General features: G+C 38.7%; 2 protein-coding genes and 1 pseudogene across 2 annotated transcripts in view; 1 reads left to right on the top strand and 2 right to left on the bottom strand.

Annotated features, from left to right (window-relative positions):
- The window catches only part of LOC133529290 (uncharacterized), a 7,116-nt gene extending 1,808 nt beyond the window's left edge, over positions 1–5,308 (top strand). The window contains exons 2-4 of the mRNA XM_061866986.1: positions 415–646; positions 1,292–1,463; positions 2,972–5,308. Coding sequence (XP_061722970.1) covers positions 415–646; positions 1,292–1,463; positions 2,972–3,178 — 611 coding nt within the window. The 3' untranslated portion in view covers positions 3,179–5,308. The remainder of the gene's footprint in view (positions 1–414; positions 647–1,291; positions 1,464–2,971) is intronic.
- The window catches only part of LOC133529373 (uncharacterized), a 26,618-nt gene continuing 16,117 nt past the window's right edge, over positions 5,304–15,804 (bottom strand). The window contains exons 11-12 of the mRNA XM_061867080.1: positions 9,982–10,170; positions 5,304–8,396 (exon numbers count right to left, since the gene is read on the bottom strand). Of these exons, the coding sequence (XP_061723064.1) occupies positions 8,355–8,396; positions 9,982–10,170 (231 nt within the window). The 3' untranslated portion in view covers positions 5,304–8,354. The remainder of the gene's footprint in view (positions 8,397–9,981; positions 10,171–15,804) is intronic.
- Positions 11,583–14,712, bottom strand: LOC133529374 (adenosine deaminase 2-like; annotated as a pseudogene).

Genomic DNA, 15,804 nt, shown 5'->3' with positions numbered 1-15,804 from the left:
AAACTAAACTACAACTACCTAAATAAAAAATCGGGCTAGGCACCAATAAAATACCCATTATTTTGCGATATGATTAGGTAGTCCAATACTGAACATGTTTTCAGTACATACGTACTAAACAACCATATTAAAATGTGAGATCGCGTAAAAGAATACTATTTCGTACAATGCGGCACATCAAGGGACGATTTCGGGCCTTTCGGGGTAAAAAAAATCACGATTTCGGAGCCAAGGACCAACCCCAAAAGTAATTCAGTGTGTCACAATCTATTATAGAGAATATTGAAGTTGTTAAAAAAGCATCCTGTCGGTACCTAGATTTAATATAGTAAAGTAACATGTAGTTGTAGCTATAATTACTAGTTATCTATATCTATCTACTTCAAACTTATGTATCTACCCTACATGTTTAAGTTCCAATTTTAATACCTACAACCTATCTACATTTATATTTCAGACTAGTAATCCTTTTGATCGCCGCCGCGGCAGCCGCGCCGCAAGACAACAGCATAACCTTCATAAAGACGAGCTTGCCGCGGTCCGAAGAGCCGTCGCCAACGCCCGAAGAGCCGGTGCCAGCGCCCTCTTATGCCTCTTCACATATTGAGAACCTGCCGCTGAGCAGCCAAGATGCCTCGGATTACAGGTAAGAGCTACTTAATCTCGTTGTTTTTATAAGAGTATCAACAGCCTACCTATAAAGAGCCTGCCGGCGCTCGAAGAGTCCCTACCAACGCCCGAAGAGTCACTGCCAGCGTCCTCATATGCCTCTTCACATATAGATAACCTTCCATTGAACAGCCAACATGCCTTAGTCTCGTGTTTTTATCAGAGTAACAACAGCATAACCTACATAAAGAGCCTACCTCCGCCCGAAGAGCCGCTGCCAGCGCCCTCCTATGTCTCCACACATATAGAGAACTATAGAGAACCACAAAAATACAGGTAGACATGAAGAGTTGAAGACCTTTAACTAGCCGCTATCTCCTATAGGTATAGACAACCTCCCTCTCACTTGCAGCCAAGATGATATTAAATATTGATAGACTAGAATAAAAAAATAACCTATAAGAAGAAACATCCTTTAACTCTTTGAACCCCAAGAACCCCCAAAGGCGTCGTTACTAGTCGTGCTCACAGCGCCAAGGACACCTATAGGTGTCATGGCGGACGCTATCAAAGTAACCTTCACACTTTTGAGTAAGGTTTACATTAGCTCACTCACTTGCGCCCGGGAGCTTGGCGTTTGAGTGATGTTTATGTTGATGACATTGAACTTTGATGTTTACAGGACTGTAGAATACAGCAGCAAACAGGAGTACCTGGATACGTCAGCTGACACAAGCCAAGATGAGCAGACCACGGATTCCACGGAAGATTCCACGTTGGAAGAATCCACGGAAACCAACGAAGCTACTACGGTTACTGAGAGATACCAGCCTAAAACTACGATTACACCTAAGGTACCTATGTAATAATTATTATAAATCTAAACTTGGGTGTTTTTTCGTGTGAATATGTTTAGCTCGGCGGCTGATCGTAAAGTTGCTGTGTAATGCTTGGACTAATGTGTAACGTTTTGACGGTTTAGTAAAAGGATATGTTCGTTAGGTTGCTTTAGATGCCCGAAGGGCAAACTGTCCAGAAATAGGAGCCCCGCATAGAATGTTCACCATTCACGATATGCCTAGGAATTTCATGATCTGCCTGATATTACGATCGGCCGGCGACATATAAATTAGGTGCTTATTGAGCAACTTTTAATATGAAACCAACCCCTAAATCGCAAAAAAACATTAGCTGTTATTTATATTGGCTTGATTGGCTGATCTAATGGAGATGTTTATTGCCATCCACACTGCCCCAGTCAGTACCTACTTAAGGATAAAAGCCGTTTTCTCTGTTTCCCACTGGCTGCGTTACGGCTGTTATGTCCCGCACAAAGATGGCGTAAACATGTACAAGCTACGCACCAGTAGATACATGATTGATGAGGCTATTAGTATAGTAACCAATTACTCCAATTAGTATTTTGTATTCGTAACTTCGCAATGAGAAACGTTTAAGGAAGCATCTGTATTTAATTATGTAACCTAAATATGATATACTCTTTTGCCCATGAATCAGCCAATATGACTTGGAACTCCAATAGCCATTTAAGAAGTGTAACTCTTACGGTAGATGTCGCATGTGGAAATATTCACTGTCCTTGGGTGACATCTCGGTAGCTCAATTGGCAGAGCATGGGCTAGTGATCCAGTATGGCGAGTTCGAGTTTCGCCCAAGATAGTTAATTTTTCGGCTATTCATCTATGTCCAAGCTGAGTTAGCTTAAATCGTTTGTTAATCAGTAATTTTGAAATAGGTATGTATTTGTAAGGAATAAAACATACCTAACTTTAAAATTTAATTTTAATTTAAATTTTAATTTTTGTGGCTTTTAAGTTGTATAATATGTATATCTCTGTGTTATCTCCTTGACATAGAGAAATATGAAGAAAGCATAGCGGAATTATACCGCTTGACACTAGATGTCTCTGGTGTCGCGACTGATGAAAATTATATAATATAATTTATATTTGGCAACAATCTATAGGTAAGAGTTGAAAATAGTCCCAGTTAATCGGGTTACAATATTAACTAAAAATTGTTGAGCATTAACTTTTCGTTCGTCGCAATCGCAACATCTACGAAAATAATAAGCGTTTTGGTACCAAAACAGGACGCGTAGCCAACGTTACAATCGTTAACGCTCCGTAGCGTAGCGTAGTCATCTCTCTCTATCACTCTTCCACAGTCGCACTATGTGACAGTTGCATTTCGTTTCGTTCGCCACGTAGCGTGAACGATAGGCACGTTGGCTACGCGGGCTGATGTATAGAGTGACTACTCTATGCTTTCTTTTTATTTCTCTATATGTCATTAACAAATAAAGAAATAACTTCTCTCTGTAAATAGTTAATATCCTCAGTTTCAGGTAAAAAAATCCCCACCAAAGTTCTACTCAAAACTCAGCTACTTCGAGAAGCCAAGCTACTCCGCGCCCACCAACCTGGTGGACCGCTCCGCCAAACGCAAGTTCCGATCCAACTGTCGGTGCGAGAAGATCTCCAACTGTCCCAAGCTGCAGATCACCGTGCCACGGTGTCCGGAGGAATATTTCTTGTGCTGCTTTTAATATGTTACAATACCTTTATTTATTTATGTAAGCCCTCTGGAGTTGCAGGTGTACATAGGCTACGGAGACTGCTTAACATCAGGCAGGCCGTATGCTTGTTTGCCACCGACGTAGTATAAAAAAATATATATATTTTGTTCAAAATATATGTACCATCAACAACACAGTCAAGGGTCGGAACCGGTTTATAAAATACCGGTTTATTTCGGTTTACCTCTGAACTTTTTTAACGCGAACGTTTTAAGAACTTTATTGTAGCCTAAAGAACCGGTTTATTCGACGAGCGACAAAACGGCCGGCCGGCCTGGTGGTGTGCCACGTAAACATAGACACCGACATAGGAAGAAACCTGTTTTTATTACTTGAAACCGGTTAATTTGACAATAACTGTTCTCATAAAAACCGGTTTGAAAATAACGGTTTTTCGAGCAAACCCGAAATTAAAAGGTTTTGCACCAAGTACATGATAACGGTTTGGAAATTTAACCGGTTTCCGAGCCTTGAACACAGTTATAGATCTACCGCTTATCTGAGATGTTTGGTAAAGAAGTTGCGCGGTGATTTAGTGGAAGTCTTGGGACCGGTTAAATCTAATTGACCGAAGCGAAGGTTTCAGCTTGGGCAAAAATGCTTTCGTATGTCCAAATGTTCTCCTCTACAGGTCGCAATTATCAACCGATTCTTGTATATCGTGATTTTGTGAACAGCTTCGATGATTAAATCGACTTTTTTTGTCGATTCAGTATTTGGGAATTTTTCAAAATGGCGGGATGGCGAGGTTCCACAGAGCCACTAGTTTATATATCCGATTTTTATTTACTTTAAATAATACAAATCAGCCTTTATAATACTTACCAACCGTCTCGTGATTCGATAGACCTATACCAAAGAGAATTTGAAATAGAGATGGATTGTCAAAGTAAATTTTGTAGCCACAGTAAAAGAATAAGGGTCTAAGTCGAATAGCGTTCTAAAAGTTTTAATCGTGTGTCGAAAGATGGCAGTAAGTTTACTGTGGCTACAAAGTTTACTTTGACAATCCACCTCTATTTCAAATTCTCCTTGCCTATACCTAAATGAAGAGATTGAAGAGTTACGGAAGCATCTACGTGTGGTAACAAATTGTCTTACATTTTCAATCTTGTAATTGAGCGGAGGTGAATTGTGACAAATATATTTAAAAAGTAAGGTCCAATTATCACCAGAGCGGCAAAATTGACACAGTCTGATAATTGTCATTATTTCTCGCTGATTGTATGAATTTTCTCGCTGCGCGACTTCTCGCGTTAAAGTGACGGGTGCAAGTTATCAAAGACTTATTTTATTGTATAGAAACATAAATTTTAAGTATTTTAGTGTTAAGTCTCAACCTTAACACATTCACTGCCGGGAACCCACCTGGTGGGCGCTCGTGAACTTTGTTCAGATGCCGGACAACCCGCTGGGCGGGTTGTTTTGTACGCAGATATAGACCACCGGTTTCTGGGGTAGTGCGCCGGTTTTTGTCTGGCAGTGAATGTGTTAAAGGCTTAGGGAAGGTTTTCTGTATATGAAAATAATTTTATCAGTCGATGGAAGGGTAAGCAACTAGAAATATAAATTGTGTTCCGTAAACCCCACCGAATACAGTTTCAGAATGTTAGGTATAATTATAACCACAATGAACTAAAAAATACATTTGATTTATGAAACCAACAGTATTGAAATATGAACCTTATTATTTAAGCAAGAACGTGTAAAATTTAATAAGCCATACACTTTGTTCAATTCGTCCATTTTAATCAATTTAACCTTTTGAACGCCAGTATTATTAAAGTCGGCTATTTTTGACGGCTATGGCAGACTGGCAGGCAAAGGGTTGAACCACAACTGGGGTCATAATTATAAAACAATGATAGGGACAAAGAGAAATTGAAATAGAGGTGGATTGTCAAAGAAAACTTTGTAGCCACAGTAAAATTACTGCTTTTTTCGACACATGATTAAAACTTATAGAATGCAGAAAAGTACCGTGGCTACAAAGTTTTTTATGACAATCCACCTCTATTTCAAATTCTCTTTGATAGCAATAATATGTGTACAGGTTTTAAAATATTGTTAATTTATAAAAAATAAAACATGAAAAAACGATTGGATTATTTTATTTTGTAATTTGATAGCAACACTAGAAATGATCAATAAGAATAATAGCAACACAGATTATACTTATTACAAAGATTTAACAGAAAACAGTCAATTCCTATAAGTATTATCTTTTTAAAAATATTTGTTATACATGTCTAAATATATTTCCCAATACCCTACAGTCATATATTCTAAAATGCGTTTTACGCTTGGCACTTTTTACTAAATACTAAATAGCTTACGAAAAATATAGTCATGTGCCCAATCGCAGACTTTGATTGGTATTTTTTTCTTAAATATTCTAAAACTATGTCTTTATTTGAGCGGTTTAAGATAGCGTCGCGAATTCCTTGCTGTAAAATGCTTCGTAAAGACTCCAGCTGGGCTAAGATGGCCGGTTTTTTATCATCTGTCATCATACCTGTCACGTTCTAACAAACACGTAAGTGCGAAAGTGACGCATGACATGACAAGTGATAAAAATACGACCATGATACCGCCGCAGGCATTTTAAAAATGACTTGCCTCGTCAGCTACATGAATAAATGCACTCGTTCACTGTGGCTACTCAAACAAGGACACAGTTTAAAATAACATAGATAACAGTAACTTTTACGTATAAATGGAAAGGTTATTGATATTTGAGACAAAGATCTAGTATAATATTTTTTTACTTACTTTACTGGCGCATTTTGGGGTCAAGATGGCTACCATTTTAATAAATATGTGACATTATCTATGAAAAGGGACCTTATTGTCGATGGCGCTTGCGCCGCACTGCGTAGCGCGGCGTTGTTTATATATGGGGATGTTTACAATTAGTAAGTCTCATAAACGGTTTTATTATTATCGATCATATGTATAAAAATACCAATGAAATGTGTCGTTTCTAAACAAAAATCCCTCTTTGTCGCTTGCCACAAGGATGCTTTGACAGGTTATTCGTATAATGATACAAGCAAATCTCGTTCTTATGGTAAGCGACAAAGTGGGACCTTTGACTAGAATTCGACACAAATATATTTTGGGGCATCAACATCCATCGTATAAGTTTTGAGATTATTTTATATCGTATACAGTTTGGAGGATTCGCCATTTTTGAGGCCATACAATTTAAAAGCATTCAGTATTTTTTATTTGAATTAAGTTGTTGATTTAGTAAGTAAATAAAATAAACACCAATAAACAAGAATTGAGCGAAAAATTATCGTTGAACAGAATTCGATTTATTTGAAAATTGAAAAAACTATACGCCGTACGGCTCATTTTGTATTGACACTTAATTAACAAAATTAGTTTAACATTACAGGTATAAATAAACTATTAAAGTACCTTACACAAAATAGAAACTAAGATGCATATAACAGTATAATTCTTTTTTTAGCATAAGAAAAAGGGTAAACAATTTTGACGTGTCCTTTTATTGCAAAACGCTTTTTAACCTTTTGAACGCCACGCCTATCGCACGCGGCGTGTAATCGTGAACCTTGTCGGTACGCATGAAGGTTGATATTGGGCTGGCGCCGCGAGCGTCATATGACGTCTTTGGCGGTCAAAAGATTAACGCTAATGACGGATACATGCGCAGCGTAGGTCCAACGCCGCAGACGGATTAATCCGCCACAGACCAACATAGACCCTCCGTGCATTATGCGTAAAGTTCAATTTCAGTTTTGACACTTCGGTGACATGGCGTCCGGGTGACAGCGTTTGTGTTTGACACGGCGTCAAAAAGGTTAAAAATCAGCAATAAGTATTACCGTAAAACCACCCAACTATAGTCCAAAGCTCCCAACTATGGTCCACAAATAAACTAAATTTTTCTCGTTTAGGTGTGTACTTTACTATATTTTTGTAGTTCTAAGGCAAAGTATGTTTATAAATGGAAGGTAAAACTAGGAGTAAACCACAAGGAACATTGGTATAGATACTTAATTTCCTTTTGAACTTGTGAACCATAATTGCAGTATTGGACTATAGTTGGGTGGTTTTACGGTACTTATTAAAGCAAAAGAATATAAATGATCGTATATGATTTATAATTGTTCCATATTTGCCAAAATCGCTTACTTTCTTTAAAATGCTAAAAAAAGAACTATACAAAATTGTAACCGGAAATATGCTAGAAGATGGCGCTATACGCATTACACGTTAATTAGTTATGCTGGGCATTTTCCGCAAATCGATAACCATTGTTCCTATTTGCGTGAGACGAGGTAGCGTTACTCTAACCACCCCAGCTCCTCCACGAAGCCTAGCAAGGCTTTCAGGTTGCTAACTGCCTCATTTAGTGTGCACGAAGTCCCTAGGTATTTGTTCCTGTATACTTCTACCTGTTTGCAGTCTAGGAGAATATGTTTTGTTGTTTACTATTCGCTATGTGCACGACTGTCACGCAACCTAGCGTCCGCAAGTCTAGGGGAAAACGTCAATGCACTACATCTTATAGCGTCCGCAAGTCTAGGGGAAAACGTCAATGCACTACATCTTATAAAACTACTCCAAAACTAAAAACTACTGAACGGATTTTCAAACGACCTTCATCTATCAATAGAGTGATTCTTGAGGAAAGCTTAGGTATATAACTTGTTACATTATTAACAATTATCAAATTAAATGCGTTAATTGTATTAAGCATTTCACACAGATTACAATGGTCCCTTACACTATACAATTTAAATGAATATTTCAGGAGAAATCGTAAATCAAAGTTTCATTTCGAGCTATATAACTCGTACGAGATGTTAAAGACGCTATCCGCAATTAGTTCTAATTTTTACCACCTCATGCGCTGGGATCGCTTTACTTACCCCCACCATGCACTTCGCACGGTCCCAATTCTGGTAAATGGATTGACAAACGTTAACGCTTGACAATCTACACTATAATTTACAGCGCCATCTACTGTCTATCTTTCAAATTAACGGTTCCAATATACACTATTTTATGCATCTTAGCACTCAGATAATCAATAAAGCTAGAACACTGTCGTGGAAGAGTTTGAAAATAATTGTCATGCGATAGTATATAGTAGTTAAACGTCACCATGGTCTCAGTCCGGGTATAACACGTTCGCTTCTCGACGACACCGCTCCTGTCAACGATAATTACATTTCAGTATAAGTAGTTCGTACATACCTTCGTTTATCTTATACCTTTAAACGAGCAATTCTTGTATATATATATATATATATATATATATATATATATATATATATATATTTCTGTGATCTCGGAAACGGCTCTAACGATTTCGCTGAAATTTGGTATATGGGGGTTTTTGGGGGTATACAATCTATCTAGATTAGTCTTATGTTTGGGAAAACGCGTGTTTTCGAGTTTTCATGCGTTTTTTCTTTCGACGCAGAATATGGTCGATAATTTCGTGTTGTCGGACTGTCCGTCTGGTCCAGCGGGTTAAGACGCGGAATGTTAAACGAGTGTTACGTTACGGGTTCGAATCTCGCGCGGTGACTAACTTTTGTTTTTTTTTAATATGTTCAAGTTTATATATAATTTTTTAATTTTTATTGTTTTAGACAAGTTTAATTTAGTAAAAAAATGTAGTTAAGATTATCACCTATACACCACCATATTACAATAAATAGTTATAACCGAGCAACGCTCGGTCGCCCAGGTTACTTTATACAATGTTCAGCATTCATCATCATTTTAGCTTCCAGTCGCCCACTGCTGAGCATGGAAGTCTCGTCGTACGTACGCCACTTATCCCGGTCCAGGGCTATAACTGCGAAAATCGAAGTTCGTCAATTGCGGGCATTTTTCTCTGTCACTCTAATTACGTCTTAGTGAGAGTAAAAGAGCAAGATCCCCGCATTTTGCGAATTTCGGTTTTCGCGCTAGGCCCCCTGGGCTAGCCTCATAAGTGTCCCGCGATTTTTCGAATGTCGTACACCCAACGAGCTAACGGACGCCAGTTTTTTCTGATAACCAGATTGTCATATAAGATGTTCTCTACGAATATTTCCGATAAACGTTGGTAATTTATTATTTATTGCCCGACACATACAAGAATACAAAGAAGATAAAAGAAAAACATTATTAAAATAGACATGTTGAATAGGAGAAGAGCAACAATTAAAACATAATTCCTGGCATTTTTTCTATATATTCTGGCTGTTTACAAATGAGGTATACTGGTTGAAATTCGGTGCAGAAGTAGCAAGGTATGACGGGGCTATACAGTTCGGGGGATTGACTTGATGTTCACTAATAAGGTACGTAGGTGAGACATCTTATCTGATGTTCACTAATAAGGTACACAGGGAGAGACACCATACCTGATGTTCACTAATAAGGTACTCAGGGAGATAGATCTTACCCGATGTTCAGTAATAAGGTACACAGGGAGATACATCTTACCCGATCACAGCTTACCTGATGCTCACTATTAAGGTAGACAGGGAGTGATATCTTACAAGGTAGACCATGTAGATATTTACCCAATGTTCGCCAATAATAGGTAGACAAAGGGAGACTTCTTACCTGATGCTCACTAATAAGGTAGACATTTACTCGATGCTCACCATTATCTTACCTGATGCTTACTAATAAAGTAGACACTTTACTCGTACTCGATGCTCACTATGATCTTACCTGATGCTCATTAATAAGTTAGATATCTTACCTGATGCTTACTAATAAGGTAGACATCTTACCTGATGCTCACTAATAAGGTAGACAGGGAGCGACTCGGTGCAGAACTCGCAAGGTATGACGGGGTCGTCCGCCTCGGGTCCGGGGCGCGGGCGCGGGCGGGGGTGCGGGCGGGGGCGCGGCGCGCGCGGGGAGCGCGAGCGGGAGGACGACTTCGGTCGGTACTGGGTTAAGTCGGGTCGGCAGCCAGTCTGGAAAGATATTATATTAGGGCAGGGACATCTTACACTGATTAACCTAGTCCCAAACTAAGCAAAACGTGTACAGATTGCAAACAGTTATAGGGACCGTGCGCGTTGGAGGGTCTGCCATCTTGTGGCCTGAATCAGAACCATGAACATTTACACGTCACGTCACACTGCCATCTTGTGGGCTACATCGGAACAATAAACATCACATTTACGCCTAGCGCCAAAAATCTGACGACTCCTGTACTGCCTCCTACAGTTCATGCACGCATAGGTAAATACATATACATAGACTCATGACTCGGGAACAAATATCTGTGTTCATCACACAAATAAATACCTTAGACGGGATTTGTAGGAGAATAGACTTCATAGGCAGAGGCACTAGCCACTAGACCAGAGCAGTCGTCAAAAATTATAATGATGAAATTAATCCTTGAGCATCACAGTGCCTTTAAAAAAATTGTGCGTGAAAGCATGGATAGTTGAGTTTATCAATTTAAAAACTCCCTAGCTGTCATTTGATTTTGCCCCCTAAAATAAGATGTCTGTTTATAATTACATATTTTTTGTTACTAAAAGGCTCAGTAATTGTTGAGTACATAAAACAATCTATTAAATAAATAAATATTATAGGACATTATAACACAAATTGACTAAGTCCCACAGTAAGCTCAATAAGGCGTACAGGCGTACAGAGGCTACGGAGACTGCTTTACCATTAGGCGAGCCGTATTCTTGTTTGCCACCGACTTAGTATATAAAAAACTCTAAATTTGATCATTTTCCTATTGAATTCGGCTGATGTTTACTTTACCAGTTAATAATATAAAACCATTACGATGACTTGATTAGCCAATCTTCTTTTATTTGTCTTTATTGTACAGTTTGAATCTGTACCAGTATCCTGCCTTTTCGCCGAAAATTGTAATGCTGAATTTCACTTGCCAACCAAATTTTTCGCAGACGTTTTAGTTGGCATAATAACTTTTACCAAATAATTATTTCATTTCCCAACCCCATAGTTTGGAAATGAAAATTGCTTACTAGGTTGGGTTAGGTTAGGTTCAGGACGGAGGCCGAGGAGGAAGGCGCGTCGAACCATCTGGCGCGCCTAGCGTGAAGGGCCTTCGGGCATTCACGAAGGAGCCGCTCGCGGGCGGCTGCCGCCGGTGGGGTCGCGGATGAGTGCGCAAGCGTTCCCGTAACCCCACCAATAAGGCGGCGAGGTGACATATGGGGGGTTTTTAGTGGGTATACCGTCGGCCTCATTAGCCTGGACGGGAGTCCCACATAACCACTCGGGTCGCCCCCCGCACCCGGGTGGTATGCGGAATGCATTTTCCCCCCTAGAAAAAAAAAAGAAAAAAAAAAAAAAAAAAAAAAAAAAAAAAAAAAAAAAAAAAAAAAAAGGTTAGGTTGGATTATGTAAAGTTGGGAAATGAAATTCGCCTAAATGAAATTTCGGCGAAAAGTTGGTTGGCAAGTGAAATTCGGCAATATAATTTTCGGCGAAAAGGCAGAGAAACATCTGTACCATATTATAGATCGTGTCATTCACGAGTCGTATTGTCATGTTATCAAAGGTTAGATTTGACAAAACTGCGCGTCATCGTGGATGACACGAACTATATCTGTAAATATAATAGACGTTTATCTATTGTTATTGCTAGAGGTGGATAGTCAAAGAAAACTGTAGTCACTGTGTTGCACTTGTTGATTTAACACATATCAGTGAAAGAATAAGGATCAACGTCAAATGGGCGTACTACAAGTTTTAATCATGTGTCGAAAGATGGCGGTAAATTTACTGCGGCTCGAACATTTTCTTTGACAATCCACCTCTATTTCAAATTCTGTTTGCAAGTAAGCATATAGGTATTGTAGGTATTCGGGTAATAATGAACAAAAAACGCATTAGACTGGTAAATAGGCGCTGTAAATGGATCAAAATTACTTACATGTTCATAACATGACCCAATATAAAAATACTTATTGTGCTAAAAGAAACAACTTTTGTTATAAGTAATCAAGTACTTATTATAAAATAACGTAATAATTTCAAACTATCAGCTAAACTAAACTAAAACATCACATTCAACAAGATTCACACATGTCATATTCTTCAACAACAGCGCTTAAAAACTCTAACCACTTCTTCTCAAATGTTCTAAACAATTTCGTCTTCCCCCTATCATCTAAGGCGCTGTATCTTATAGAATTGATCGCCAGTTGCCTCAGTAGCCGCAGGTCGTGGTGTTTGCTCGCGATAGCCACGAAGGCGACGTAAAAATCGTCGGTCAGAGGCCGCGCGCCCCACGCGCCCGGGTCGTCGCTCGATAACACAACGGGGAGTCCTAAAGATAAATATGTCGCTAGCGGATGACTTCGGATATCCTTGACCAACGATAACACAGAATTCGATATCACGTTCACTTCTATAGCTATGTCATTATGGTGGACAGTTTTAATAAGCACGGGATGCTTGATCAGAGAGTTCGCATGGCCTATCCTTTTCGTTTCCAACAAAATAGCGTCATATAAATTCTCGTCCGTCGGCGTACCGTACTGGTTAGTCTCGCCGGCGTGAAAATAGTAATCAATATCATTTTTCGCTTGTAACAGAATTGGTAGACATTCCTTTAAGGATCTACCTCGATCTTCATGGCCGCGAGATCAAAACCCGTAATAACATCGGGGAACATGTGTTTCGCTCTACGAGCTACGTCTACTTCATATTGTATGTTTTCCACGCTAAGTTTCCTACTAGGAGAAAGAATAATCTTCAAACCGGCAAAGTCAGGGTTCGCGTCCATGAATTTCTTCGCTACGTTATCATGCAGCGTAGCCATATAAATTTTTTCGTGAACCGTACCGTTTAATTCATACAAAGGGAACAGATTAATTCTAATCTCGACATACATGACGTTGTCGTCATAAAAGTTTTGCAACGACTTATAAATGTATTTCTCGCGCACTGGCCGGTACTCTATTAAAGAAAGTATCGCTCCCATAGTTCGTCCGAATTGCTCCCACGCTTCATTTTCGTCAGATTCAAGATTCAAACCATCCTCGGGGCCTAAAGTTAAACGCTCTTTTAGCATCCTGTCAAATTCGGGAACTTTTGAGTGATTCATTCTGATATCTTCGACGAGTTTCCACAAGACTGGACAGGGTTTCTTAGGGGTGGTACGGGAGAAGTGAAATTGTAAATGGTTATCCGTAACACAAATGTGCAAGTAGTCTTCGTAAGTTAACTTTAACAAGTCGTCAGGATCCAGCATTAGCGAGCCGTGCACGTGCAGCGCGGCTCCTTTCGGCATCCGCCGAATCATTTCATACAATCTCGAGGTCCTCATTCTATCTTTATACGCGAAATAGTGTCTATAAAACGGTACATTATCTATATCTATATTTTTGAAGAACATAAGTTGATCGCTGACAAGTTCCTCTTTGTATGAGAGACGCAGTTTGCTTCCGACTGACAGTTGGTAGTCCGTTTCGACTAATTTTGATCGTTTTTTCATATACTCATCAATATTTTCTGCTCTAAATTTACCAAGGAATGTCAAACACAAAACGCAGGTCGCGATGCCTTTCATGGTTTCCACGAATATTCACTAGGTATATCACTGACGGTTATAATTGACCTGTTCGTCTATAGCAGACGATTGACACAATGTTCATGTAACGTACGCGTTACAACGTTCCTGATGGCTATGAAGGTCGATGCGAGAACGGCACGATCTATGTATGTATTGTACAGACTGGTCTCCCGAATTTCTGGCAGAAGTTTACCACAGGGTCTCCAGCGCCGGTTCGTTTTCTGAATTTCTACCGTTTCAAATCCTTTCTACCGTTATTAAACGCTAGTGCAGCACATATGTGGTTAGCGTTTATACTTGTATCATTATTATCACACAGCTGTATATATAAGCAGTATATGCACATCAGATAATTTTATTTTGCGAACAAAATGCTAAGACGCATCGTTTGCTCTGTTCAGTGCATAGTAATCTTTATCTGTTTAGCTAATATTGACTTCTTGGAACACAAAACTTTTAATATTTTCACGTCACAATTTTGGTAGAAAATAAAGATAACCGTCTTGCTGTCGCCTCGGCCGTGAACAGTGCTCTCAAAAACTCCGATCTAGTATTTATACCCCGATTATTCATATTTGGTTGTTTACTTTATACGTGTTTACATAAATATTTCCTTTGAAACGACCTATTATATGCTCTGCCTTTTAAGTGATAATGTAAACATATGACAGACACAACTGATAACAATGAAATTTAAATAGCGTTTGATATTTAAAATGAGGTAATTTTTTGATCATTTAATTTTAGTTTGGTTAAATTTGTTTGAACTTTTTTTTTATAACGTCGGTGGCAAAAAAATCGGATAGCAATCAGTCATGTATGTCACCGTAGCCTATAGACGCTACTCTAGAGGTCACCTGCGCGTTGCCGACCCTTTAAAAATATGTAAACTTATTTTTTGAAGAACTTTATACTCTGTAGCCCCTCGAGAATACATCGGCAGGGAGCTCATTCCACAGCCGGAGCGTCCGCCGGAGGAAATTCCTCTTAAACGACCATTTAGGTTCTAGGGTGTGAGGATGAACACTGTTCAGAACGCAGCTTATTGACGTCACGGAGGACGGCCGATAACCTACGAAATTTGAAGTTTGGCAACGATTGTCCCTGTATATAACGTCCGCCGACAGTAGCCAACGGCAATCCTCTAAAGGCACCAAAGCGACAAGTTGCACTCTAATTCGATCTTTATTTTAAAAAATAAATCAATGTACAAAAGTTTTTATAAGAAATCTTCATTGCAACACCGCTTAGACATCCCTGCTCTATCTAAACAGGAGTCTAGGTCTACCGACGGCGAGCGGTGCGGGGATAGAAAGCTTGATGTGAAGGTTGTTTACAATATGAGAATATGACAGTAACATTTTTGAAAGACAAATTTTCCGCAATATTTTGCTAAATCTGATTATCGGATTTTACACACTTTGACATACTTCATAAAGTGAAATTTTGATTCGTGTCAAACCTTGAACCAATTCCCAGTGACTAAACGCCATGAAATTCGTCAATGCAGTAAAATTAAATTAATGCACACTATGTAATTAAATTAAATTTACAATACAATACAATACAAATATACTTTATTGCACACCTCTATACAGAAACAGTACAAATATTACAACACATAAAGAAGAGGTAAACAACAGGCGGTCTTATCGCTAAAAAGCGATCTCTTCCAGACAACCTTTAGGTAGCGGAATTAAAAAAAAAAATGTTACGTCAGTATGTGTTCCAGATGCAATAAAAGAAGTCTAGCACAGAATAAACACAAAACTAAACAATATAATTATCATATACAAATATAAATAAAATATATATATATATAAATACATATACATACATATATTACATATATTTAAATTGTAACATAACATAAGAGTGGGTATGATGATACAGTCAGGATCGCGGGAGGTAGCACAGAGGAATACAAGCGTATATAAACCAAACACATTTAGTTCAGTACCCCTAGTGTAACTTTGATCGACATCATAACGTGACGAACGCGTTTGCGTTAAGTCTCATTTTGTATAGAATT

This window comes from Cydia pomonella, chromosome 20, assembly GCF_033807575.1.
Source record: "Cydia pomonella isolate Wapato2018A chromosome 20, ilCydPomo1, whole genome shotgun sequence".
Taxonomy (NCBI): Eukaryota; Metazoa; Arthropoda; class Insecta; order Lepidoptera; family Tortricidae; genus Cydia; species Cydia pomonella.
Note: the sequence above shows the minus strand (reverse complement) of the source record. Positions and strands in the feature narration are given on the sequence as shown.